This window comes from Macaca nemestrina, chromosome 13 (assembly GCF_043159975.1).
Source record: "Macaca nemestrina isolate mMacNem1 chromosome 13, mMacNem.hap1, whole genome shotgun sequence".
Classification (NCBI taxonomy): Eukaryota; Metazoa; Chordata; class Mammalia; order Primates; family Cercopithecidae; genus Macaca; species Macaca nemestrina.
The window spans coordinates 10,214,147-10,240,190 of NC_092137.1; the positions used below are offsets into that span (position 1 = coordinate 10,214,147).

The 26,044-nt window shown below is 52.7% G+C and overlaps 1 protein-coding gene across 1 annotated transcript; it reads right to left on the bottom strand.

Annotated features, from left to right (window-relative positions):
• Nucleotides 1-737: 737 nt before the first annotated feature.
• LOC105486568 (cystin 1) lies at nt 738-24,746 on the bottom strand. Its single transcript, XM_071076221.1, has 3 exons — nt 24,381-24,746; nt 9,784-9,836; nt 738-2,819 (listed from the first exon to the last, which is right to left on the bottom strand). The coding sequence occupies exons 1-3, from the start codon at nt 24,696-24,698 to the stop codon at nt 2,714-2,716; spliced, it is 477 nt and encodes a 158-aa protein (XP_070932322.1). The 5' UTR covers nt 24,699-24,746; the 3' UTR covers nt 738-2,713.
• Nucleotides 24,747-26,044: the final 1,298 nt, after the last annotated feature.

Below are 26,044 nucleotides of genomic sequence, written 5' to 3' on the forward strand. Positions count from 1 at the left end.
CCTGGGGCTTTGCACCATCTTCGAGGAACTCTCATACTACAGAAACCAGAGACACATGGCCGGGCATGGTGGCTCATGCCTGTATTCCCAGCACTTTGGGAGGCAGAGGCGAGAAGATCACAAGGTCAGGAGTTCGAGACCAGCCTGGCCAACATGGTGAAACCCCCGTCTCTACTAAAAATACAAAAAAATTAGCTAGGTGTGGTAGCGCATGCCTGTAATCCCAGCTACTCGGGAGGCTGAGGCAGGAGAATTGCTTGAACCTGGGAGGCTGAGGTTGCGGTGAGCTGAGATTGTGCCACTGCACTCCACCCTGGGCAATAGAGAGAGACTCTGTCTCAAGAAAAAAAGAAACCAGGAGACACGTTTGTGGTCACTTAAGACTTTACCAGACAATAACGTGTCATTTTTGCCTTTGAGGTGTTTTTCTTTCTACCTCGATTCCAGCCACAGTCCTATCCTGGCAGTGAGCAAATCCCACACGCAGTTCTGAGCAGGACGCTGAGGCTCAGGTGCAACATGGGGCAGCCAGGAAGATGCCCGAGGCGGTGCCCCGCACACAGGAGGCACCGGGACAGACTCTGGCTGGGCGGCAGGCTGCAGCAACGTCCACGCCTCCACTTCCAGACACAGCCCCTCCATCTCACAGGACAGAGACAGGGCCGGCTCAGCGACTGGTACACACTGCTTTATTTGTTCTTTTTATTATTATTATTATTTTTAAGTTCACCTGCAGCTGCAGTACACACACCACTTTATTTGGCTAGCTGCTGTTCAGAAGACACTTCCTGAATTCAGGAAAAATTTTTTTAAAGACCTGAGAACAATTCCTGTGACTTCTTAGCTTTGAAGTGCATTTACTTTGACATTGATGTAGCTTGTAACTACTTTTGGAATTTTTTTCCTGTAACACGTTGATCTCATTAAGGGTATCATGCGTTTTCCACCAGAAAATGCAGAGGTATTATCTTTTTCTTGGAAACCAATTGAAAGCGTCCCATTTTAACAAAATCACATAAAATTATAAACATTTACATGATTAAATTCAAAGCCTTATCCATCTGGTGGTAAGAAATAAAATGTTAACTTATTTTAAAAGATGTATTTGATATAAAGACTTCCATCTTTATATCAAAAGAATCGGTTGGGCTTGCACGAGCAATGGCTCCCAGCTCTGCGGAGGGTTTGAGCCATGCCCTTGCGGGGCCGCTCCAAGCTCCGACTTCGAAACTTGGAGTTTCCCAGCTGCGAACAGCTGGTCAAAGGCACTCTCAAAAGTTCAAGGAAATGCCCGTTTGCGAATGGCCGCAGCAGGCCTGTGGGTCTGGGGACAGCGCCAAGGAGCTGGCGTTGATTCCTGAGATGCTCCTGCTCTGCCGTGTTCTAAGGACGTGGGAGCGGAGCTCTTCTCAGGGGGAAAAAGAAAACGGTGGCGGGGGCCTCCGTGTTGGCGGGTCAAGCCAGATAACCAGGCTTGTACTGGTTTCAGCGGAAGCCGCGCTGTTTCCTCCTTCCCCCTCTGTCCTGATGCCCTCCAGGGTGCTGGGGAGGAGCCTGCCGCCTGCCTCCTGCCTCCCTAGACCGCTGTTCTCCCCGCAGTTCTCCCCCGGAGCTGTCCCCCAGCAGGCCGCACCTGGGCCCAGACTCCAGACCTGCCCGCCCACACAGGAGTCCCCTCTCGCCGAAGCTCCGCCCCCTGTTCCCAGGGCGTCCCGGGCAGGTCAGTTTTCCCATCTGTCAACCAGGAACATTCCAAGGCTCTTCCTGCCTTACTGCTGTGGTTTCCCACCTTCCATCTAGACGGGAAGAGAATTTAAAAGCCCCGTAGGCACTGGCCAGGCTGCCTGTGAGAGGGAGAACTGGAAAGCCAGTGTCAGGCAGACCCTCTCCCCGTGGGACCTGGGCGCTGGCTGCCCGCAGGGAAGGCGGTGCTGTGCCTAGGGTGGGGGAACAGTAGTGGTAGCCTGGGCTTGTGCAGTTCCAGATTGTCAGAGCTGGGAAGGGCCTCCAAGAGCTGCCAGAGCTGATTTTCCAGAGAGGGAAACTGAGGCCCAGAGAGGCAGTGACGCGCTCTACCTCCCACTGCAAGGCAGATCAAAGCTGGGATTCTCGTTCCTCAAAGTGCAGTTGGGGCTTCGGGGCTTGGGCCTCGGCTGGGAGCTGGTTAGACGTAGGGAACCTCAGGCCCTGCATGTCAACAGCACCCCCAGCCTGCTCATTAGGGAGTTAAAGTTGAGAAGCTCTAAATTGACCCGGCCACCCCTGGAGAGATGGGCCTGAGACTGAGGGAGCAGCGCGGGTGTACCTTCCACAGCGGAACCTTCCGGAAGTGCTGTGGCGCGGATGCCAGGAGGGGCTCGCTTGTGTCACCCAAGCCTGGTGAGCCCTCCCCACTGTGGAGAGCGGGCAGCCAAGATGCGCACGCATTTCAGGCTCCAGGAGAACCGGGCAGGCTCCCCGTGTTGGGGAGGAGGCGCCGGCGGCCCGGGCCCACGCACCTGTGGGTCTGCACAGCTAATCGCCCCCACCAGCAACCATGACCACCAGTGGCTGGCCCAGGTCAGCACGGTCGGAAAGTGGATTTGCAAGGTCAGCTTTGAATATCCGGGAGTGGCTGCGTTTTGGAGGTGGTTCAGCTCCTGCTAGAGCTCTGGGCGAGGAGGGGGTGCCCCAGCCAGCAGGTGCCTCCGAGGCCTGGCGGGGCATGCTGTCCTCAGCGGCAGTACTCCCGCTCGATGCTCGCCATCAGCCCCTCTTCCGCGTGGTCGTAGGAGATGGCTGCCGGCCTCTCGGGCTTCTTGCCACTACTGCCTGGAGCTCTGTGGGCCAGAAATGGGATAGGGCTGTCAGGAGGCAGGATGGTGCCTTCACACTCATCTCCCCTGGCCACCACAATGGCTCCTGGTGGGCCCATCCTGAAACACCAACCAAAAGCCTTTGCCCTGGGACACCCTGTGGCTCTCTCGCCCAGCACACAGCCACCAGCAGGCCTCTGCTGCGATCGCTTCATCTCCCACAACACTGAGCCCTTGCGCTGAGTGGAAGCCAGCATCTGCCCTGTTTGAGGGAGGGCAGGCTCTGGGCTGGGAAGACCCGAGCTTGAATCCCAACTCTGCGGCTCACCCATGCGGCAACCTCAGGCAAGGCCAGTGCATCTCTGAGCCTCCGAGTTTGTTCTCAAGCACACAACTTTATTCATGAGTCGTTCTGAGGCATAAGATAATGCATGGGCAACATATGACATAGAATCCAGCACACCACAGCCTTAATGGGAATCACGGCCAGGCACAGTGGCTCATGCCTGTAATCCTAGCACTTTGGGAGGCTGAGGTGGGCAGATCACTTGAGGTCAGGAGATGGAGACCAGTCTGGCCAACATGGTAAAATCTCGTCTCTACTAAAAATACAAAAATTAGCCAGATGGGGTGGTAGGTGCCTATAATCCCAGCTACTCGGGAGGCTGAGGCAGAATGGCTTGAACCTAGGAAGTGGAGGTTGCAGTGAGCCGAGAATGAGCCACTGCACTCCAGCCTGGGAGACAAAGTAAGACTCTGTCTCAAAAAAATAAATAAAAAATAAAAGGGAATTACTGTCATGTTGGTTGCTTGCGGACATCGGTCTGTGCCCGTACCCTCTGGGGTCTCACAGGAGCTGCTCGTTTTATGGATCCACACGTTCAGGATCCTGCCACTCCCTCAACCCACCTGGCAGCCTAGCTGAGAGGGACTGAGACTAGAGCTCCTGCTCCTGCTGCCTGGGCTCCAGAAAGTGGCTCCACCAGCCTGGACCCTGCCAGCTCATCCCGCTCTCCCAGACCTTGTGGACTGTGTGGACACCTGGGTGGTGCTAACTGTCCCCGGACTGCCACGGTTGTGTTGAAATGTGCGGACCTTTGCAGGAGGGAGTCCTGGAGCCCAGGGCAGGGCGTGAAGCCTCGGTCAGGCTGGAGATGCTGCCTCGGAAGGAGGTGTGCAGGTCTGCAGTTGACAGGGTCCAGGAAAGGCAGGCCAGCTGCCCACGGCCAGGTGTGGGACGCTGCCCTCCCGGTGGCCAGCCAGCGACTCTGGGCAAGGGGAACACCGCCAACTGCTCTGCCACTTGCCAGACATTGGGGCGAGCCGCCCCCCATTTCCCGACCTGGTTCCCCATCTGCGAGCTTGGGGGGCTGGGCCAGAGGGACTCAAAGGTCCCTCTGTGGTTGCACTCCCACTGATGCTCAGAGCACAGCCTCCGGGTCCCCGTCTGGCTCTCTCGGAACTCAGGGCAAGAGCTGGGCCCCTGGCACAGCCACTTGACTTCATTCCCCAGGAAGGATCGGAATCTAGCAGTGGGCCTCCAGGTGTCCAGGGGACACACTCCTCCCATGCCCCGGAGATGTCATGCCCCTATTGCCCAGCTGGCTCCAGGGACTGTACTTATTATCACCGCCCGCGGCCGGCGTGCAGAAACAGCTGTGTGGTCCTTGTTGACGCCTGCAGGGCTCCTGGCACACTGCCTGTCCTCAAAGGCACTGAAGGCAATACGTGTTCCTTGCAGCCCTGAGACACAGTGGAAATGCAGATTATCTGGAGGCAGGCAGATCTCACCTGGCTCAGCCACGCAGTTGCTGTGTGGCTGTGGGCAAGGCGTGTACCAGGCCTCATGCCCCTGTGGATAAAACCCGGCAGCTACTCCACGAGGCTGGCCTGAAGGTTGGATCAGGCACTGCCTGCGGTATGTCTACCACAGAGCTGGGCACTAAGGAAACACTCAACAGAAGTCGCTGCGATGCTGTTAGTTTCACAGTAGCTCATGCCTAGCCCAATGCAGTAGCTCATGCCTATAATCCCCAGCACTTTGGGAGGCCGAGGCAGGTGGATTGGTTTGAGCTCAGGAGTTTGAGACCAGCCTAGCCAACATGGTGAAACCCTGTCTCTACAAAGAGTATGAAAATTAGTCGGACATGGTGGCACATGCCTGTAGTCCCAGCTACTCAGGAGCCTGAGGCTGGAGAATCACTTGAGCCTGGGAAGTGGAGTTTGCAATGAGCTGAAATTGCACCACTGCACTCCAACCTGGGCAATAGAGCAAGACCCTATCTCAAAAAAGAAAAAACAAACAAACCAAAAAAAAAAAAAAACAGAGTAAGGGCCCAGCAAAGCACCCAGTACAGAGAAGCCCGGCCACTGCCCTTCCTGTTCCCCACCATCCTCCTGGGCTCAACTCCCCTGAGGATTGTTGGGAAGAAGAGGAATGGGCAAGGGACGCCCAGACACCCTCAAGGGCAACAGGGTCTCCTGGTCAGCAGGAACCCCAAGCAGCACTTCTGGGCCTAGGGACCCCCACAGGAATAAAAGCCCCTCTGGGCTCACCAGGCAGCCCCCCACTTGCCTGTGGATGTGAAGCTGAGCCCTGAGGGAGGTGGCCGCCCAGGGTCACACAGCCATTCTCCTCACTCATCCTGTCTCACTCAGCACCTGACATGCCCTGTAGCTGGGATCTTGGGGAGAAAGAGCAGGGACTGGCACGTGGGAAGCTGACGGGCGGCCCCGGGGCTGGGGTGGGCAGGACGGCAGACAGTCCAGGGCCTGTGAGAAGTCAGGCTCCACTGGGCTCCACAGCCACCCCTGCCCTGTCTGCCTGGCAACGCTCCACCAACACCATGGGGCAGCGGGTGGGGCTTGGAGAGTCAGGTGGGGCCGTAAGCTCTTTCTCCCCCTACCTGGGTGGGGCACACAGATCAAAGGGAAAAATGGATCCTAAAGGGATTCTTGGGAAGTCTCCCTCCCCACTCTTGAGGGAGTCAAGAAATGAATCTTTGTTTAAATTCTCATTCACTGTCAGGTTTTCCATCAGCAGGATTCCTAAAGTCATGCTTTTGTTTGTTTGTTTGTTTGTTTTTAGACAGGATCTTGCTTTGTCACCCAGGCTGAAGTACACAGCTCACAATAGCCTCCACTTCTCAGGCTCAAGCCATCCTCCTACCTCAGTCTCCTGAGCAGCTGGGACCCCAGGCATGTGCCACCACACCTGGCTAATTTTTGTATTTTTTGTGGAGACGAGGTCTCCCTATGTTACCCAGGCTGAAAGTCACACATTTCTTAAAAAGAAAAAGACCTTTCCAAGGAGAATCACTCCAAGGAAAGACACCAATACGCTTCTCCAGAGAGAACAAATTCATTGTAATTGGGCCTCAGAAACCCACACGTTAAATGAGGCAAGAACATTTGTGTTATTCTATTGGGTCTAGAATTTTCTTTTTCTTTTTCTTTTTCTTTTTGAGACGGAGTTTTGCTCTGTCACCCAGGCTGGAGCACAGTGGCGCACTCTGCGATCTCAGCTCACTACAACCTCCCCATCACAGGTTCAAGGGATTCCCGTCTCAGCCTCCGAAGTACCTGGGAATACAGGTATGTGCCACCACTCCCGACTAATTTTTATATATTTTTTTAGTAGAGATGGGGTTTCACCTTGTTGGTCAGGCTGCTCTCAAACTCCTGACCTCAGGTGATCCACCTACCTCGGCCTCCCAAAGTGCTGGGATTACAGGTGTGAGCCACTGCACCTGGCTGGGTCTAGAATTTTCTAGCATCTGCTGCCTCCGCAACGTGGGGACAGCCTGCCTTGGATCTCAGTTTACTCACTAGGAAAATGGGGAGGAGTAACCTCTCTCACCTCAGACACCAATGTGTCTGGCCCAAGGCCTGGCTTACACTGGGCACTCAACAAGCATTTGCAGAATGAACAATAGGTGAATTTCAGCAGCAGCTGCAGACAGAAGTTTCTAGAACCCCTGTGTTCCCCTCCATGAGCCCCTGGGCTTCCACTACCTTGTCCTTACAGACTTCAGGTCAGGATGGCCCAGCCAAAAGCTCAGGGAAGCAGCGACTTCCTCCGGCACAGCTGCTCCCCTCTGCTGCTTCAGCAGGGCCCTCCCTGGGGAGGACCTGGCATTGTCAGGATGGTCAGCAGTGGGGTCAAGGCCCACAGGCCCCAGGCTGACATTAAACAATCCTGTCAACAAGGGTCTATGAAATGCTACTATGTGCCTGGCGCACATGTGGGACCAGAGGCAAATCTGATTCCGTCTGTGATGAGGCCTGAAGAGAGGGGACAGGGCAGGGCCATATCACGTGGACCTACTACAGGAGAGGCCACTTGTAGGAGGGCTGGGAAGTTGCACCATGCGGGAGAAGGGACACTAGTTTGAGCAGGAAGGGGATAGAGTATGAGGGAGATGTTTAAACTGTGCTTTGAAGGGTTTCTTCTTCGGTATTTTATTATGAAAAATTTTAAACATACTGAAAAGTTAAAATTTGTAGATTCAACAATTAAGTTCAACTTGGTATATTTACTTTATCACATACTTATTTACTTCTTCATCTGATTTTCTGATGCATCCCAGAGTCAGCGGCAGACATTAGCAACTCCACCCTGAAACACTGTTGGAAGGACCCTGCCTGGGAGGGCGAGGGTGACACTGGAGGGAGGAGACTGAAGGGCAGGACACTGTCACAGCCACAGGGCGAGGCACTGGTGCCCGAGAGCTGCACGCCGGCAGGGCTGAGACTGGCCTACAGGGTCTGCGGCTGCCACAGGAGCCAGGTGCTGTGCTGTGGGCAGCGAGAAGCACAGTGGGTACAGGGCAGATGCTGCCAGCCCTGACCCTGGGGCAGGCCTGCTGGGACCCGGGGTTTCCTTTCTGGTGGGAGCACGGCACTGGAGGGGCTGAGAGAGCCCTGGGCACTTCCACACCCAGGGCAGCACCCAGGGAGACTCCCATTAAAGTATACTGAATGAAAAGACTGGGTGCGGGGGCTCACGCCCATAATCCCAGCACTTTGGGAGGCCAAGGCGGGCGGATCACTTGAGGCCAGGAGTTCGAGACCAGCCTGGCCAACTTGGTGAAACCCCGTCTCTACAAAAAATACAAAAATTAGCTGGGCAGGATGGCTCGTGCCTGTAATCCCAGCTATTTGGGAGGCTGAGGCAGGAGAATCGCTTGAACCCAGATGGCGGAGACTGCAGTGAGCCGAGATCGTACCATTGCACTCCAGCCTGGACGACAAGAGCAAAACTCTATCCCAAAACAATTAAAAAAAATAAAAAAATATAAATAAAGTATACTGAATGAGTGAAGTACCACTGGTGAGTGGCAGTAACGGAAATTTGAGGGGAGTCCTGGAATGTGCATGTGTAAAAGTCAGAGGAAATAATAGTTAATTAGTTCATGGTAGGATTTAATCCTAAATTCCTTGGGCTGATGGAAACTCTAAAGTCCCTGCTGACAGGGCAGAGGCAGAGCTGCGCGGGCATCCTTACTACCTCCCGCTCTGCAGTGGCTTCTAACATTGCCCAGAGCTGGCCACAGCCTTCTACTGGGAACAATGGCCAGCCTTTTCCGCTCGGTATTCAAAACCCTCCCAATACCTTAATCCTCCCTCCCCCATTCCCTCCTACCTCCCCCATTCCCTTCTACCTCCCCCATTCCCTCCTACCTCCCCCGCCTGTACACACAGTGTCCCAGGAGGCTCCTTCCTTCCTCTCTCCTCAGCCAACTCCTGTACGTCCTTCAAGCCATCTTATTTTTATATTTTTATTTTTATTTATCTATCTATTTTTTTCTGAGACAGATTCTCCCTCTGTCACCCAGGCTGGAGCGAAGTGGCATGATCTTGTCTCACTGCAACCTCCAATTCCTGGGTTCAAGTGATTCTCCTGCCTTAGCCCCTGGAGTAGCTGGGATTACAGGTGCACATCACCATGCCCGGCTTTTTTTTTTTTTTTTTTTTTTTTTTTGTATTTTTTTACTAGAGACAGGGTTTCAGCATGTTGGCCAGGCTGCTCTTGAATTCCTGACCTCAAGTGATCCGCCCGCCTAGGCCTCCTAAAGTGCTGGGATTATAGGCGTGAGCCACTGGGCCTAGCCCCTTCAAGCTGTGTTAAAACACCAGGTCTGACGTCCCCTGGAGCTTGCTGCCTGCATTTCCCAAGACCACGCCCCTCCTGGGTAGGGCCTCAGTCCCAGCCCCTGCACTGCAGCCCTCAGAACCCCTCAGCACCGCTGTGGGGCTCAGGGTGGGACCTCCCAGTGTCTGGTAAATAAGGGAGTCCAGCAGGGTTCCTGTCCCAAAATAATTTGTAATGAAGGACAATGGTTAACATTTCCAACCTTTTTCACTCCCACACTCTTACTTGACAATCACCCACTCCCAGTGACCCGTTACCACATTAGTTGGAGGTGAGCAAGCCAAGGGGGTGACTGGCCTGGGGTGGAAAGTCATCCCTGGAGCAGACAGACAAGGCCTGGGCGCTGGGGCTGGGGGATTTTAAAGGAGGAAATGAGACCAGGCTCCTCGCTTGCTACCTTCAAGGGTGTTCAGCATGGTTCCCTGGTAACATGCCGGGGAGCTGCAGGTGGGCCCACTGCTGGCCCTGGGCTGCGAGTTCCTTAAAGGCTGTGTCTTGTTCCTAGATCTGGCCATAGCGCACAGTATGGCACCTGAATAATTTCGAATGAGTTAAGGTGCAAATAGGAAATGGGTTGGGCATGCCCTGGTCTGATCCAGGTCATGGCCTTTTTTAGGAGGAAGAGCAAAGCTGTGGTGAGATTGTGAGCCTCCTGCAGTCTCCTTGGCAGGACCTTCCCTTGAGGTCTAGGGCTTTGTATTTAGAGGAAGCTGCCTCTGGAAACCTTGTGAGGACCTGGAGGAAAGTGTGGGGGACAGGAGGGCTCTGAGGCTGGCTGGAGTCAACGAAAAGAACCCATGGCTTCTGGGAGAGATGTGTCTCCCCAGTACTTACTCAGACACACTGCCACTCCCCGGGTGGCCCTCTGTGCTCTGCTCTGCGGACACCTTGAGAAAGATGGAACGAAGAGACATTCAAAGATTGTCAACAGTGCAGCTTGCCTAAGGCTTTGGTTTTGTGTGGACAGACAATGGCCACGACTTTCAACCCAGGATCCATAAGCCTCAGAGCTGGAAAGGCTCTCGAGCTGTCCAATTCCATTCACTCATTGCACAGGCAAGAAAATGGAGGCTGCAAGAGGAAAGCGTCTTGGAAAGCTCACGCACAGAGCAAGTGGCAGAGCCAGGGCCAGACTCGCTGCCTCCCAGATGGCCACCCACCTCCAGGGGTCATGTGACCCACTGCCACCTAGCAAGGACACACCCTGTGTGTCACCTCCAGGGGTCATGTGACCCACTGCCACCTAGCACGAGGACACGCCATGTGTCACCTCCAGGAACCACACGACCCCGACCCCACTCTAAACATTGCCTAGAACTCTCTCCCTGCCCCCTGCAGCACTTTCTCTTCATAAGGCAAGGATGTGTCTACACAGCATGTGGCTGCCGTGGATTCTATGGTCCAGCAGTCCACGTGCCAACCTGTGCAGTGCCAGAATCACCCTGTCTCATTCCTGGCATCAGGCAAGTCTTGCTGTCTGCTAAAGCATGTCTTCCCAGCTTCTTTCTTTTTCCAAGAGAGTCTCAGTGATTCTTGGCTGTTGGCACTTCCATGTACAGGTGCTCCTCGGTTTACCATGGGGTTACGGCCCAAAGAAAACGTTGCAAAGTGGAAAAACCCTATGTTGAATCATCAAAATCAGGGACCATCTGTACATGTATTATAATCAGCTTGTCATATTTGGGGGAAAAAAACCTTGGGGATTTTTCTAGGGTTGTATTAAACTATAGATCATTTCAGGGGGACTTACAGCTTTACAATAATGAGTCTTCAAATTTATAAATAGGGAATATCTATCCATTTAGCACTCCTTTAGTGTCTTCTAAGAAGTTATCATTTTCCCTATAGAGATACCATGGATATCTCTTTTTATTTTATTTATTTATTTTTGAAACAGAGTTTTGCTCTTGTTGCCCAGGCAGGAGTGCAATGGCGTGATCTCAGCTCACTGCAACCTCTGCCTCCTGGATTCAAGCGATTCTCCTGCCTCAGCCTCCCAAGTAGCTGGGATTACAGGTGCCTGACACCACGTCCAGCTAATTTTTGTATTTTTAGTAGAGATGGGGTTTTCCCATGTTGGCCAGGCTGGTCTCGAACTCCTCACCTCTCAGGTGATCCGCCCACCTCGGCCTCCCAAAGTGCTGGGATTAGAGGCGTGAGCCACCGTGCCCAGCCAGTAATGTTATCTTTTTAAAATAAAATCTTCTGCCTGCTTGATGCTTCGGAAATGACTGAGATATATACATTTTTTAAAATTTTTTCTTTTTTTTTTTTTTTTTTTTGAGACAGGGTCTTGCTCTGTTGCCCAGACTGGAGTGCAGTGGCCTGATCATAGTTCACTGCAGCCTCCACCTCCCAGGCTCGAGCAACCCTCCCATTTCAGCCTCTCGTGTAGCTGGGACTACAGGCTTGTGCCACCATGAACAGCTAATTTTTCATTTTTTGTAGAGATGGGGTCTCACTGTGTTGCCCTGGCTGGTCTTAAACTCCTGAACTCAAACGATCCTCCCATCTCAGCCTCCCAAAGTGCTGGGATTACAGGCATGAGCCACTGGGCCTGGCCAGTGATATGTGAATTTATCTTGTGCTTAGCAGTCTGACTGAACTCTCTTATTAGTTCTAGTAATTTATGGATTCCTTTGAATTTTCTTACTTCCCATTCACATGATCTGGAAATAATGACCATTTGATTTTTCCCTTTCTGGTCCTTCTGCATTTTTTCCCTAACCTCTCTGCACTGGCTGGGACCTCCACCCCCAGTAGCACAGTGAAAAGAAGTGATGATGACAGTCACCTCCATCTTAATCCTTTATTGAAAGAAAAAGTTTCCATCACATCATGACCGAATATGATTATTTGCTGTAGTTTCTTCTCCAGCTATCTTTTATCAGGTCCTGTTTCTCTACGTTGTGTTCTGGGTCATTTCTATCTCCCTCTCTCCATCTCACTGATCCTCTCTTCATCTCTGTCTAACCTGTTAAACCCATACCATTGATATCTTTCATTTTGCTTATTATATTTTCCATTTCCAGATGTCCTATTTGGTTCTTTTTTCAGATCTTCTAGGTCACTTTCTATAGTCCTTGTCCTTTGCAGGTATTTTCTTTAAACATAATAAACGCAGTTGATTATAATTTGTGTCTGGTGATCTTAGTAACTGAGCTCTTCATTGGTATATTTTTGTTTATTGTTTCTTCTAAGTCTTCACTTGGTTCTTTGGGGAGTTGGTTATTTTTTGTCATTTGCAGCTTGTCATCCTTGAAAAATTCCCTATGGGTATTCTTTGAGGCCTAAGAGGCCTTCCTCCAGAGAGGGGATGCATTTGCTTTTGCCAGGCACATAGCAGGCATCCCTAGTCTGAAACCACTTTAAATTAAATCTATACTTTGAGGTATTTTGGACCATCCAGGTGATGAGAATTTAGGTTGCAAACATAAGAGGTGCCTGGGTTGAGCTTACAACTTCTTAGAGCTTGCAAGATCTTTCTGTTCAAAGGAAAAAACTTTTGGATAAATAGGTATACACGACTACAAAGAAACCCACTCCAGCTGTATGTGCTAGTCAACCAGTTTTTGGTTCATAAATATAAATGGTTGTAAAAGGACTCACAGACATTTAGAGGGGGAGGGCGCATGAAAGAATAATCAAGACGAACCAGTTAGACGCAGTGGGTGACACCTGTAATCCCAGCACTTTGGGAGGCCGAGGCAGGTCGATCACCTGAGGTCAGGAGTTCCAGACCAGCCTGGCCAACATGGTGAAACCCTGTCTCTACTAAAAACACAAAAATTAATAGGGCGTGGTGGCGGGCACCTCTTATCCCAGCTACTGGGGAGGCTGAGACAGGAGAATTGCTTGAACCCAGGAAGAAGAGGTTGCAGTGAGCTGAGACTGCACCACCGCACTCCAGTGTGGGTGACAGAGCGAGACTCTGTCTCAAAAAAAATTTTGTTTTTAATTTTTAAAAATTAAATAAATAAAAGTCTCCAGGAAGGGATGAGCAGGCGGAGACGGGCCACCTACAAGAAACCAAGAGTCAGGTGGCCTCACCTGCTCATCAGTGATGCTGGAAGCCACTGTTATAATGGCTGCAAAGGTATAAGGGAAAGCTGTTTTGAACTCGGAATTTTAATTCCAAATAAACTATTAATCAGGTATTAAGAAAATGAAGATGGCCAGGCGCGCTGGCTCATGCCTGTAATCCCAGCACTTTGGGAGGCCGAGATGGGTGGATCATGAGGTCAGGTGATCGAGACCATCCTGGCTAACACAGTGAAACCCCGTCTCTACTAAAAATACAAAAAATTAGCCGGGCGTGGTGGTGGGTGCCTGTAGTCCCAGCTACTTGGGAGGCTGAGGCAGAATGACATGAACCCAGGAGGCAGAGCTTGCAGTGACGTGAGATTGCGCCACTGCACTCCAGCCTGGGTGACAGAGTGAGACTCCATCTCAAAAAAAAAAAAAAAAAGAAAGAAAATGAAGATATTTTCAGATATACAAAGACTTAGAGTTTATCTTCTATTACCCTTTCTGGAGAAAAAAAAAAATTATTTTTATTTTGTTGTTGTTGTTGTTGTTTGAGACGGAGTCTTGCTCTGTCACCAAGCTGGAATGCAGTGGCGCGATCCTGACTGACTACAACCTCAGCCTCCCGAGTTCAAGCGATTCTCCTGCCTCAGCCACCCAAGTAGCTGGGACTACAGGTGCTTGCCACCACGCCCAGCCAGTATTTGTATTTTTAGTAGAGACGGGGTTTCACAATGTTGGCCAGGATGGTCTCGATCTCTTGAACTTGTGATCCACCCACCTCCGCCTCCCAAAGTGCTGGGATTACAGGCATGAGCCACTGCGCCTGGCCGAAAAAACTATTAAAAAAATTTTTTTTTTTTAAATCATAGAAGATACAGGTTTCATGAGCCTAATGGAATTAACCTAGGAATGCAAGGCAGTGGAAACTTCCGGATAATAAGACCAGAAAGCAACCTGTCAAAGTCCAAAGTTTCCATGACATAAATTGAGTGATCAGAGTAGCTGCCCCAAATATCTGAAAAGCTCATGTGTAAATGGGCCACACTTCTGCCTGTCCCAGGGGCTCAGTGTGTCTGCACTACAGGGAGGTGGGTTGTGTTCAACACAGAGGGCTAAGTTGGAGCTGCCTGTGAGGGAGAGGCTGCCCCAGGAGGCGGTGAGATGCCTGTCACTGAAGCCAGACAGAGGCTGGGTGATCCAACAGCTCATGTCCCCTGTTAGAATTCAAAATCGGCCAGGCGCGGTGGCTCACGCCTGTAATCCCAGCACTTTGGGAGGCCGAGGTGGGCAGATCACGAGGTCAGGAGATCGAGACCATCCTGGCCAACACGGTGAAACCCCCTCTCTACTAAAAACACACACAAAAAAAATTAGCCAGGCGCGGTGGCGGGCGCCTGTAGTCCCAGCTACTCGGGAGGCTGAGGCAGGGGAATGGCGTGAACCCGGGAGGCGGCGGAGCTTGCAGTGAGCCAAGATCGCGCCACTGCACTCCAGCCTGGGCGACAGAATAAGACTCCGTCTCAAAAAAAAAAAAAAAAAAAAAAAGAATTCAAAATCAAGGCCAAACACACACCCCCTGAAGTCACACACTTCTATATCTAGGGTCACTGTGAATGCTCAGCAGGTGAGGAGGGGGAGTGCAAGGGTGAGAAGAGATCGCAACAGCAGCATCTTCACGCTCCCCTCTCCTCACCTTCCAGGCCTTGCTGTACTTGGTTCAACGCCAAGGAGCTCCCCAGAGTGCCCTCCTCTCCCAGCCCAGCCCAGTACCCTCTGACAGGTGTGGCTTTGCCCTGACCTCTATCGTGCACTCCCCATGCTGTTGTGTAAATGGGTTGAGATGGAGAACCTCTTTAATTTTTTACTTGTTTTGAGATGGAGTCTTGCTCTGTCATCCAGGCTGGAGTGCAGTGGCGTGATCTCAGCTCACTGCAACTTCTGCCTCCAGGTTTCAAGCGATTTTCCTGCCTCAGCCTCCAGAGTAGCTGGGATTACAGGTGTGTGCCACCAAGCCTGGTTAATTTTCCTATTTTTAGTAGAGGTCGGGTTTCGCCATGTTGGCCAGGCTGGTCTTGAACTCCTGACCTCAGGCCATCCACCCGCCTTAAAGAACCTTTTTTTGTTTGTTTTGTTTTGAGATGGAGTCTCGCTCTGTCACCCAGGCTGAAGTGCAGTGGCATGATCTTGGCTCACTGTAACCTCTGCCTCCTGGGGTCAAGCGATTCTCCTGCCTCAGTCTCCTGAGTAGCTGGGATTACAGGTGCCTGCCACCACACCCAGCTATTTTTTTGTATTTTTAGTAGAGACGGGGTTTCACCACGTTGGTCAGGCTAGTCTCGAACTCCTGACCTCAGGCCATCCACCCGCCTTAGCCTCCCAAAGTGCTGGGATTACAGGCGTGAGCCACCGCGCCTGGCTCTGAGAACCTCTTAAAGCTAAGGCAGGACACCCAGCCAAGCCCAGGGCCTGTCAGGGTGGACACTGAGCTGCCTGCTGCTGCCCTTCTGAAATGGTGGCGGGACCCTTGCAGCACGGGGCTTGGAATGCCTGGCGTAGGGACCTGACTTTGCACTGCTCGCTACTAACAAGAAGACACTGCAGCCTCAGGGCAGCCTTAAGGATGGCATGCCATCCAATGCATGAACAGCCCCCCAGCATGGGTGCAGGAGGAAGCAATTTCCCTGATGGCTCAGGCTTGCTGTTTCTGTCGTTTTCACCTGTGTTTTTCTCTGTGCCTGAGATTTTATTGTGTGGCCGTTTATCTGGCCAATTTGTTTAAGCCTTTAACTTGACTTTCTCAGATGGAAAAAGCATCAGACTCCCAGAACACACAAGCTTGCTGAAGCAGCGATGGGGAGCTGGTATGAAAAGCGAAGACACAGCAGCCCCAGTTGGTGGCTCCAGCCTCCTGCAGACACGGGCTCCTCCATGGGGTTGCCTCCACCTGCAGGTCACTGAGACACCTGGACATGGGGAGCCGGCGGCACCTGGACTGGGGCCCTGGGAACTGGGCTGAGCTCAGGTCGAGTGTGCAAGTGCACGTGTTTGTATGTGTATGTTTGTGTACGTGCGAGGGGTGTCATCCCTCGAGATTCTAGGGGGGCTTTGGAAAGACCAACCACAGCTAAACAAGAAGCAGAAAACGTATGAGAAAGAACCGAATAAGATCATCTCTTAAAGTCTTTGACTCTTAAAACCAAAGTTTTTGTGAAAATTAAAGTTTCAAAGGTTTGTTTGTTTGTTTGTTTGTTTTTGAGATGGAGTTTCGCTCTTGTCGCCCAGGCTAGAGTGCAATGGCACAATCTTGGCTCACTGCAACTTCTACCTCCTGGGTTCAAGCGATTCTCTTGCCTCAGCCTCCCAAGTAGCTGGGATTACAGGCATCTGCGCCACCACACCTTACTAATTTTGTAGTTTTAGTAGCGATGGGGCTTCACCATGTCGGCCAGGCTGGTCTCGAGCTCTTGACCTCAGGTGATCCGCCTGCCTCGGCCTCCCAAAGTGCTGGGATTACAGGTGTGAGCCACCATGCCCGGCCCAAAGGTTACTTTTTAGAAAATCCACTGCATATTTACCAAAAATAAAATATGCAGTGGATTCCTTCTCCTGAAAGAGTTCTTCCATTGACTCTTAATTTTTAGCAGCTTTCTATGTATGTATGCACACATACCAGTTGTATGTGTAATTGACAGAACAATTCCATTCCTTTTATTTCATCATATGGATACACTTCCCCCTTCTTCTTTAAGAATTATCCTTCTTTGAAGCCCAGGTTTGGTTTGTTTGGCTTTTCTATGTTTTCTTAAGGAAACTTGAACATGTATAGTAGAGAAGCTCCTACAACGGCTCTCCTGGACCTGACCCAGCTTTCACAATTTTGCTAGTCGCATTCTGTTGCTCACCAACAGAGGGCACTGTACTCCCCACACAGAGGCCAAGGTCCCAGTGCCCTCCCGAAGCTCCACTGCAGGGCTTTGCAGGCAACAGAAGCTGAGCGGTGCAGGTGGGGTCTGCGTCGGGGAGCGGTGTAGGCAGGCTCTGAGTGGGAGAGTGGTGTGGGTGGACTCTGCGTTGGGGGGATGGTGCAGGTGGGGTCTGTGCAGGGGAGCAGTGCAGATGTGTGGGAGCAGTGCAGGTGGGCTCTGCATGGGGCAGGGGGCCGTACAGGCTAGCTGTGTGTGGGAGTGGTACAGGTGGGCTCTGAGGGGGAGCGGTACAGGTGGGCTCTGCGTGGGAGGGTGGTACAGGTGGGCTCTGCGTGGGGGACCAGTGCAGATGTGTGGGAGCGGTGCAGGTGGGCTCTGCGATGAGACCTGTCTTGCATGGCTAACATGACAAGGACACGACAAGGGGCTCTGGGAAACCCCCCTGGCTGTGGGCTGCCAGTCCAGGGCCTGCCTCCACTGGGAAGGCCTTGCCTTGAAGGAGGTGTTTCCAAAGCCACAGGGAAAAAGGCAAGGGAGACCCAAAGAGGCTGTCACTGGACTCAGGGTCTGAGAGACTTGTCCGTGCTAGCAGGGTGTGGATTGCGGTTGGTCTGACCTGCACACAGGCATCCTCCCACTCCTTGCTGGGCCCCAAAGTCCTCCGATGTAAATAAGAAGGTGGGACAGAACCATCCATGAGGTCCCTTAAGCTCAAGTCATCTGAGATTTCAGCAATATCAAGAAATGACAGCGGTCTGGCCATTTACCATTAAGAAACAGAGCTTGATGGGAGTCGGAATGGGTGGCCTTGGGCAGGGGGCTGCTTTCCCTGCGGGGTAATGGGCTCACGGTATTTAGGGGCAGAAGGGCCTCTGTTGTGCACAAACCCCTGCTCTGACCCTCCTCCCCGGAGTCTAGTTAGGGTCTGCCCTAGTCCTATGGGACTCAAAGCTCCAAGGCTAAGAGCTCTTGGTCAGCATCTCTCAAAGAGTGCATGAGCCAGCATCGTCCTGTCCACGGCATTTCTACACCCTGCTGTGCCCAGTACTCAGCAGCAGCCACCACGGTGTCTCAGCAGGGCAGGAAATGTGAGGCTGTACCCCTGACCGTGATGCAGCCAGGCTTCTAATCACCTACAGCAGCCAGCAGCCAGCAGCCAGCAGCCAGCAGCCAGCAGCCAGCAGCCAGGGACAATGAAGGGAGAGAGCCTCTGAAGCTGCCGGCTCCTCCCCACTGTCGAGGCACTGGGCTTCTAACATTTTCAAATCCTATTCTTTTTATAGAACTCCAGAAACAACAATTCTTCCTTCAGTTTTTGATGTTCTCCATGTTCCGGGCTTGGCATCCTTCCCCACCCATCCACACGCTCTCCCTCAGCAACTGTACTCTGGTATGGCATCAGCCACTATCCAAATGCTGATGTCCACAAAATGACAGCTCCAGCTCCAACCACCTTTTGCGGTTGGCAGGAATTTTGGACAGCCTACAGAAATTATCCACCTAGGACTCAAAACTCAACTTGTACAAAACGAGGCCCATCTCGTTAATGGCGTTCTGATCTCAACCACACAAGTAGGGAATCTTGGAGTCTTTCTAGAAACTCGCTTTCCCTTGCTTGTCACACTCAGTGGCTCACCTCACCTCCACCTCTTACCTGAATTCCTCCCTTACCTGGGCTCCTGCCCCCATGCAGTCCCCCCCCTCCCATGCGGTCTCCCCCAGTACAACCTCCCCCGCGACTGTGTATCCTTTTATTACACAGGCTGGGAAGACACACAAGAAACTGAGAAGCTGCTTGTCTCTGGAGTGGGGAGCTGGGGAAAGAGCTGGGAAACAAGGAGGAAGGGAAACTTTCTTTGCAGTGCATCTTTTCAATGTCCCGTCGTGTGCCTGTGTATTACCTCGTCTAATTTTTAAAATAAACATTTAAAACTAATGAAATACAGAAAACTTCACCTAGCTCCCCACTGCCTACAGGACAGTTCAACCTCTTAGCCTGGAATCCTGTGAAAATGGGATCCAAACCTGTCTGGTTGGTTTCTGCTCTCCAACATCGCCTAGCTGAATGGCACAGAAACTTCAGGCTGTTCAAAAGCGCTTCTGGGCTGGGTGCGGTCACTCATGCCTGTAATCCCAGCACTTTGGGAGGCTGAGGCGGGTGGATCACTTGAGGTCAGGAGTTCGAGACCAGCCTGGCCAACATGGCAAAACCCCGTCTCTACTAAAAATACAAAAATTACCCAGGTATGGTGGCACATGCCTGTAATCCCAGCTACTCAGGAGGCTGAGACAGGAGAATTGCTTGAACCCAGGAGGAGGAGGTTGCAGTGAGCTGAGACTGCGCCACCGCACTCCAGCCTGGGCAAGACGGAGTGAGACTCCATCTCAAAAAAAAAAAAAAAAAAAAAAAAAAAATCGCTTCTGGACCTCTGGGGTTTTCTACACATTGTTTCTTCTTTATGGAAAGCTCCACCCTTTGTCAACTGCTGGAACACATTAGTGATCCTTCAGAACCAACTCAGACACCAGATCCACTGGAAGACTTCCGCCTCGGGTGGGATTCCCACACCTCTGCGTGTGCAGGCGCACCGGAACGTGCCTCTGCAACATGCTTTCACGGAAACTTGCAAACACTCATTTACGCACCCCTTCCCAACATGGGTATGAGCTTTTTGGGGGTCTGCACCACCCTTTCTTCTTGTCCCCTGGATCGATGGAAATATTACTTATTGCCACTTAAATTTGTATTCTTTGCTACAGACTTGAACGCAGGCAGATAGTCACCGTCTTCAGGACAGTGACTTTTCTCGCTGCAAGTCTATTAAGTTGCCCATCAACTTGGCGTCCTTCTGTGGAGCTGCTGTCCCACCAGGCACTCATTGCAACTGCTCTCTTTACCCTGTGAGTTCCATAGCAGCTGCATGCCAGGATTACTGGAAAGTCCTGGCTAGGGTAACAGGGAAAGAAAGAATTATCTGGATGCTCCATGGCTACAGCAAATGGAACCTTCCCAAAAATGGTGGATGACAGAGTCCTTCAGCCTAAGAAGAGGACACTATTTGTTTCTTGCAAAACAGAAAAAGTCTCAGATAACATACTTCCCTTGATCTTGAGTGACCCAGGTTTATAGGCAGAGGGAGGAAAACAGTCTGAATTACTACCTGCTAGTAAAAATACTGAATCCCAGCACTTTGGAAGGCCAAGGCAGGCGGACCACCTGAGGTCAGGAGTTCAAGAACAGCCTGACCAATATAGTGAAACTTCGTCTCTACTAAAAATACAAGAAAATTAGCCAGGCGTGGTGGCGTGCTCCTGTAGTCCCAGCTACTCAGGATGCTGAGACAGGAGAATTGCTTGAACTCAGGAGGCAGAGGTTGCCGTGAGCCAAGATTATGCCACTGCACTCCAGCCTGGACGACAGAGCAAGACTCCATCTCAAAAACAAAAAAAAAAAATTAAATTAAAATTAAAATACTGAATCTATGTCTACTTGATCAAACCAAAATTTCTTCTCCAAGGGTTCCTTCAAATTTGAGGAGGGCATCTAATGCTCAAAACCTCCTCTTATCCAGCCCATTCTGGGACTAAGATTTTCTGGTGAATTCCATGTCCAGCAGTGCCATCCCTACTGCCATCCACTACCGCTGTGCTGTAAAAAGAGCCTTCCTACAAGAACTGACTGCGCCTCACTCCTTGTGTCCTATTGTCTATGAACTCCAGCCCAAGGCGCCTCCCACCTCCCTGAGCCATCTCTCACCAAGGACCTCAAGACCTCCGAGTGGCTCAGTGCGACCACCAGCTCTCAGGCTTTCCGCATGTATCCCACCAAGCAGCACTTCCAGTAGCTGAGCTCGCCCTCTGTCCTAAGCACCTTCCTCCCTTGGCTTCTGGATGCTGCGTTCTCTTGGTTTTCTCCCCTTCATTGGCTATTCTTTAGAATGCCCCTATCTCCTCAACCTGTGAACAGCGTACTCAACCCCTGGCCTCGCCCCACGTTAGTTCACATACATGAAGCTCCCAGGACAGAGCCCGGTGCCCATCCATGCTTCCTAAGCACATGCTGGCAGCATTGTCACTGGTGATCCCATCTAATCTCATGGGTTTAAATCCTCCCATGTCCTAATGGCTCCTAAATGAACTCCAAACCTGACCTCTCCCCTGACTGCTAAACTCTTACAAAGATCTACTCACTTGAAATCTCTGTTTGGTTGTCAAATTTAACATACTGAAAACCAGCTTCCTGGTTAATGACACCCCAAACCTGCGCCTTCCACATTTTCTGTGTCTGTTCATGGCAGCTACATCCCTCCAGCTGCTCCGGCCAAGAACTTTGGGGTCACCTTTGATTCCTTTCTTCCTCACACATCCCAGTCACCCCACTAGTAAGTCCATAAGCCAAGCGCCCCTCACCACTGCCTGCCAAGCCGGTCCAAACGACCCCACATCTCACTTGGATGACTACAGAAGCTCCCCTCCCCAGCACAACCCCAGCTTCTGTGCCTGCCACCTCACTCCCCATTTCTTCACTCCAGCAAGACTCTGTCTCAAAAAACAAAAACAAAACAAAACATAATATTCAGAATGATGATTCAGGGATAAACAGACAGTCTCTAAGACATTCCCAGTCAACAGTGGCTAAAATTTTTAAATGTGAGTGCTTAAAAGAATAACTGTCGGCCGGGCGCGGTGGCTCAAGCCTGTAATCCCAGCACTTTGGGAGGCCGAGACGGGCGGATCACGAGGTCAGGAGATCGAGACCATCCTGGCTAACACAGTGAAACCCCGTCTCTACTAAAAATACAAAAACTTAGCCGGGCGAGGTGGCAGGCGCCTGTAGTCCCAGCTACTCGGGAGGCTGAGGCAGGAGAATGGCGTGAACCCGGGAGGCGGAGCTTGCAGTGAGCTGAGATCTGGCCACTGCACTCCAGCCTGGGTGACAGAGCGAGACTCCGTCTCAAAAAAAAAAAAAAAAAAAAAAAAAAAAAAAAAAAAAGAATAACTGTCACTCAAATTTGATGTTTTCTTATGAAGAATATGTCTCTCCTCCAAAATGCTAGATAGTTATGAAGCTATAAAAGGTTTCCTTTCCTCCTTTCTTCCTAAAGAAACTAAAAGTAGTTATTGGCTGGGTGCAGTGGCTCACACCTGTAATCCCAGCACTTTGGGAGGCCAAGGGGGGGGGGGGTGAATCACCTGAGGTCAGGAGTTCAAGACCAGCCTGGGCAACATGGTGAAACCCCGTTTCTGCTAAAAATACAAAAATTAGCTGGGTGTAGTGGCGCACATCTGTAGTATGTAGGCATTATCTGAAAATAATGAATTGGACCCAAGGGCTCCCTTACAGCTCGAATAATCTGTGATTCTAGGATTCATTCATTCAATCAAGAAACATTTATGGTGCAGAAAATACATACAGTCGGCTGGGTGAGGTGGCTCACGCCTGCAATCCCAGCACTTTTGGAGACCAAGGTGGATGGGTCACCTGAGGTCAGGAGTTCAAAACCAACCTGGCCAACATGGCAAAACCCCGTTTCTACTAAAAATACAAAAATTGGGCTTGGTGGTGGGCACCTGTAATCCCAGACACTCAGGAGGCTGAGGCACGAGAATCGCTTGAACCTGGGAGTCACAGGTTGCAGAGAGCTGGGATCACACCACTGGACTCCAGCCTGGGCAACAGAGTAAAACTCCTTTCCAAAAAAAAAAAAAAAAAAGATACACACAGTTCACACCCAGAAGGGCAACTGCAGCTGGCTGACCTCCTCAATACTTCCTGAAACCGTCTCCTCTGCAAGTTTCTCACCGCCACTGCCTCGGTTCAGGACTTGGCCACCTGGACCATTGCAGACTCCCCCACCCACACACACAGGTGGTCATGTTATCCCTAGTCTGACTCTGTTCAGTTCATCCTCCCCACAGTTGTTGGTGTGACCTTCCTAAAACACAAACTGTCACAATCCTTACCTTTCAGATACCCAGAGCTTTCATAGTAATCTAAACTCGCTAACGTGGAATACCCTTGGCATGGCGCACTGCAGCCTGGCATATTCTCTTAAGACCTCTCTGACCTATGCCCGGGTACCAGCTGGCCCAGCCACCAGTGATATTAGGCATGAGGCTCTCTCTGCACAGAACTTGCTGCCTGAATTACATCCACAGACCCTTCCAGTTTCAGGACAACTTCCAAATTCATCCCTTCGGGAATGCCTCCCTGCCTCCCTTGGGATTAGCCTCTTTCTCCTGTGGCCTCTCGATACATATCTCTCATCGCCCTGCTTTCTACTTTCCCCCATTGAGCTGCAGACTTTAGGGCAAGGGCTACGCCGTGTGGCCTCATCCCTAGTGCCCATAGTGGGATCGGTGCCCAAAGGATAGCTGAAAAGTGACTTAAAGAACGAGCAGTCACCATGATGAATATCAGCAAATCAGAGCGCACAACATCCACTCTTTATTTGCCTCTCATTTTCACCTCTGAGTTTCCAAAGCACTTGAAAATGAACACTAAAAGTAACTGCCTCCTTGCTGTGTGTGAATCCCCCCCAAATTTCTCAGCTACTTGGCCAGTCAGTGTTATATAACAGCAGGCTGATGTGGTATTAAAGGAATCTTGTTATATAATTCAGCCCTACTCACTGCAGCTCGCTTTTCCTTTTTAAAGACCTAAGGGAGGGTAGCAGGGAACCAGGGCCGGAGGGAGAGAGCTCTGTGCACTGTCGCCTGGGGCTGTCCCTCTCCCCCACCCTCCCTGGGGCCTTTTCAGGATTCCACAGTGTGTTGGCCACCCAGGAAGGCATCTCCCTCGGCCCCCAGCGGCTGCTAAGCAAAGCCTCCGGGACCCCAGGGAAGAGGACGCGGCCCTTGGCATCCTCCCCGAGCCCGGGAGCGGATGTTAAAGATCTTGTTCATTCAGCTCTGCTGGAGCGAAGACGGTTGCCAAACCAGAGTGCTCGTTTTATTGTTTTTTTAAGAACAGCAGGACTGTTATTACGAGTATTCAGGGAGAGAGAATAGGAAGCGCAAAAGAGATTCTGCAGCATCTTAAAAACAGCAGTAACACGAGAATTGCCTTCCCAGCGAGGGGAGGATCCAGACCGGTGGGCGCGGCAGGGCGCTTCTGAGCCACCGTCTGGCGGCTGTGCCACCACCCCTGGCGCCCCTTTCCAGGGCGGCCCGGGAAGGCCAGGCGGGGGCGCAGGCCCGAGGGGAGCCGGGAACCCGGCGCGCTGCGCCTAGGGGTGTCCTTCCCCGGCCGCTCCCAGCGTGATCGCTCCCAGGCCTGGACACAGACCCGGAGACGGGGCAGAGAGGGAGGAAACCCGGGGGCCTTGGGACGGGGAGGCCGGGGCGGCTGGGGACACGCAGGTCGGAGGTTGGAAGGGGGCGCAGCGCGACCGGCGCCCAGGGCTGGGGCGGGGACGCGCGGTCGGCGAGTGGGGTCCCTGCCGTCCCCCGAGGCCCTGCGGCTCCCACACTCACCGCGCTCCCCGCGACCGCTGTGGGTCGGGGCCGGGCTGGGCGGCGCCGGGCAGGCTCCGGGGGGCCCCAGGCCGCCGACTCGGCCAGCAGCTGGTCCAGAAGGCGCAGCGTCTCGTCCCTGCCGTCGGGGGGCGCCACGGGGCTGGGGTCGCGGCCGGACGCCGCCTCCGCCGCTGCCCCCGGGGCCTCGGCCGCGGCCACCGGCATCCGCCTCCCGGTCCCGCCCTCCAGGGCAGCCGCTCCCGGCCCCGCGGGGAGGCTCTCGGGGCTGCGCCGCCGCCTCAAGGTTCGGCCGCTCCGGCTGCTGCCGCTGCCCATGGCGCGCCCGCCGCCTCCGGGACCGCCGAGCAGGCCCCGGTGAGGGGGCGCGGCCGGGGGCGGGGACGCTGGGGGGTGCGGCCGGGGCGGGCTGCAGGGGTAGGCGCGGGGCCAGGCCCGGGAAGCGGCCGCGGCCAGGGGCTAGGGCGCCGAGGCGGGGGTGCGAACCCGAGCCTGGGGAGGGGCGGGCGAGGCAGGGGCTGCACGGGTGCCCCGAGGGGGCCCACACCGGCCCTAGGCGAGGGGCACCGGGTGCGGGCGCGGCCTCCCCTCCCGGGTCTCCCCCTGCAGTCCCTCAACTCCCACCCACGGGCCCCCTCGCTCCCCGCCCTCGGGTCAGCCCTGTACCGGCCGCGTGGAATTGCTGAACACGCGGGGGCCCTGGCTGGGTTTGTTCATTTATGGAAACGCTCCCCAGACGACGCTCCGGGGGCCCGTGGGAGGCTGCGGGAGCGTGGGGGGACTTCCCAGCGCCTGAGCCCCCTAGCGATGCGCGGGGCGGGCGGGCAGGGGAAGACCCCCAGGGCTGCGTGCGCTGCCTTCGCGGGATCCGGCAGTCAGTGCGCCCCGACATTTCAGTGTCCGCCAGACCTAAGACGCCCCGGCAGGGAAGGGGCGATCCTCTGGGCACCGACTGTCCCCTCCAGCCTTCTCCTTCCCTCTGTTGCCCTAGTGGAGACTGGATGCGTGAAGGTTGAGCCTCATCAAAACCCCCAAATAGTCATTACTTTTGGGAAAGAAAAACTTTAAAAATGAGGGAGAAAGGCAGAGCACCCCCCCACCCTCGCCCCCCGCCCCAGGAAAGCAGCAAAAGGAAATACCTGATGGAGGTCAGAAGTCCAACTTTTGGTCTTGGATTTTTTTTTTTTTTTCTTCCTTAACCGCTTTTCTTTTTAAGTGAACTAACCACAACCCAGAGTAGAAAACGCTCCAAAGCTGCCGAATCCAAACTCAGCAAGCCTTCCTGTTGGTTGGTCCTGTATTTTACTTAGGTGTGATTACTTCCTTCCCTTGCCCACCTACTGCAACTTTAAATTCCAGCCTTTCCAAGACAGGGCAATTCAAAAGTCCTGGGTTTAACTCACCTCTCTTGACTTGACATTCACTCTTATCCTGATTGATTGGATTCCAGAATAACTGTGAAAATGGAATTTCGGCTAAACTCTCCCAACCACAGACTTGAAATTTTACTATTTTATCACTTCAGGAGTAGACATTAAAAAACTTATGCCTAAGAAAATGCTATAAAAATGGGACTCGGGGCCGGGCGCGGTGGCTCAAGCCTGTAATCCCAGCACTTTGGGAGGCCGAGACGGGCGGATCACGAGGTCAGGAGATCGAGACCA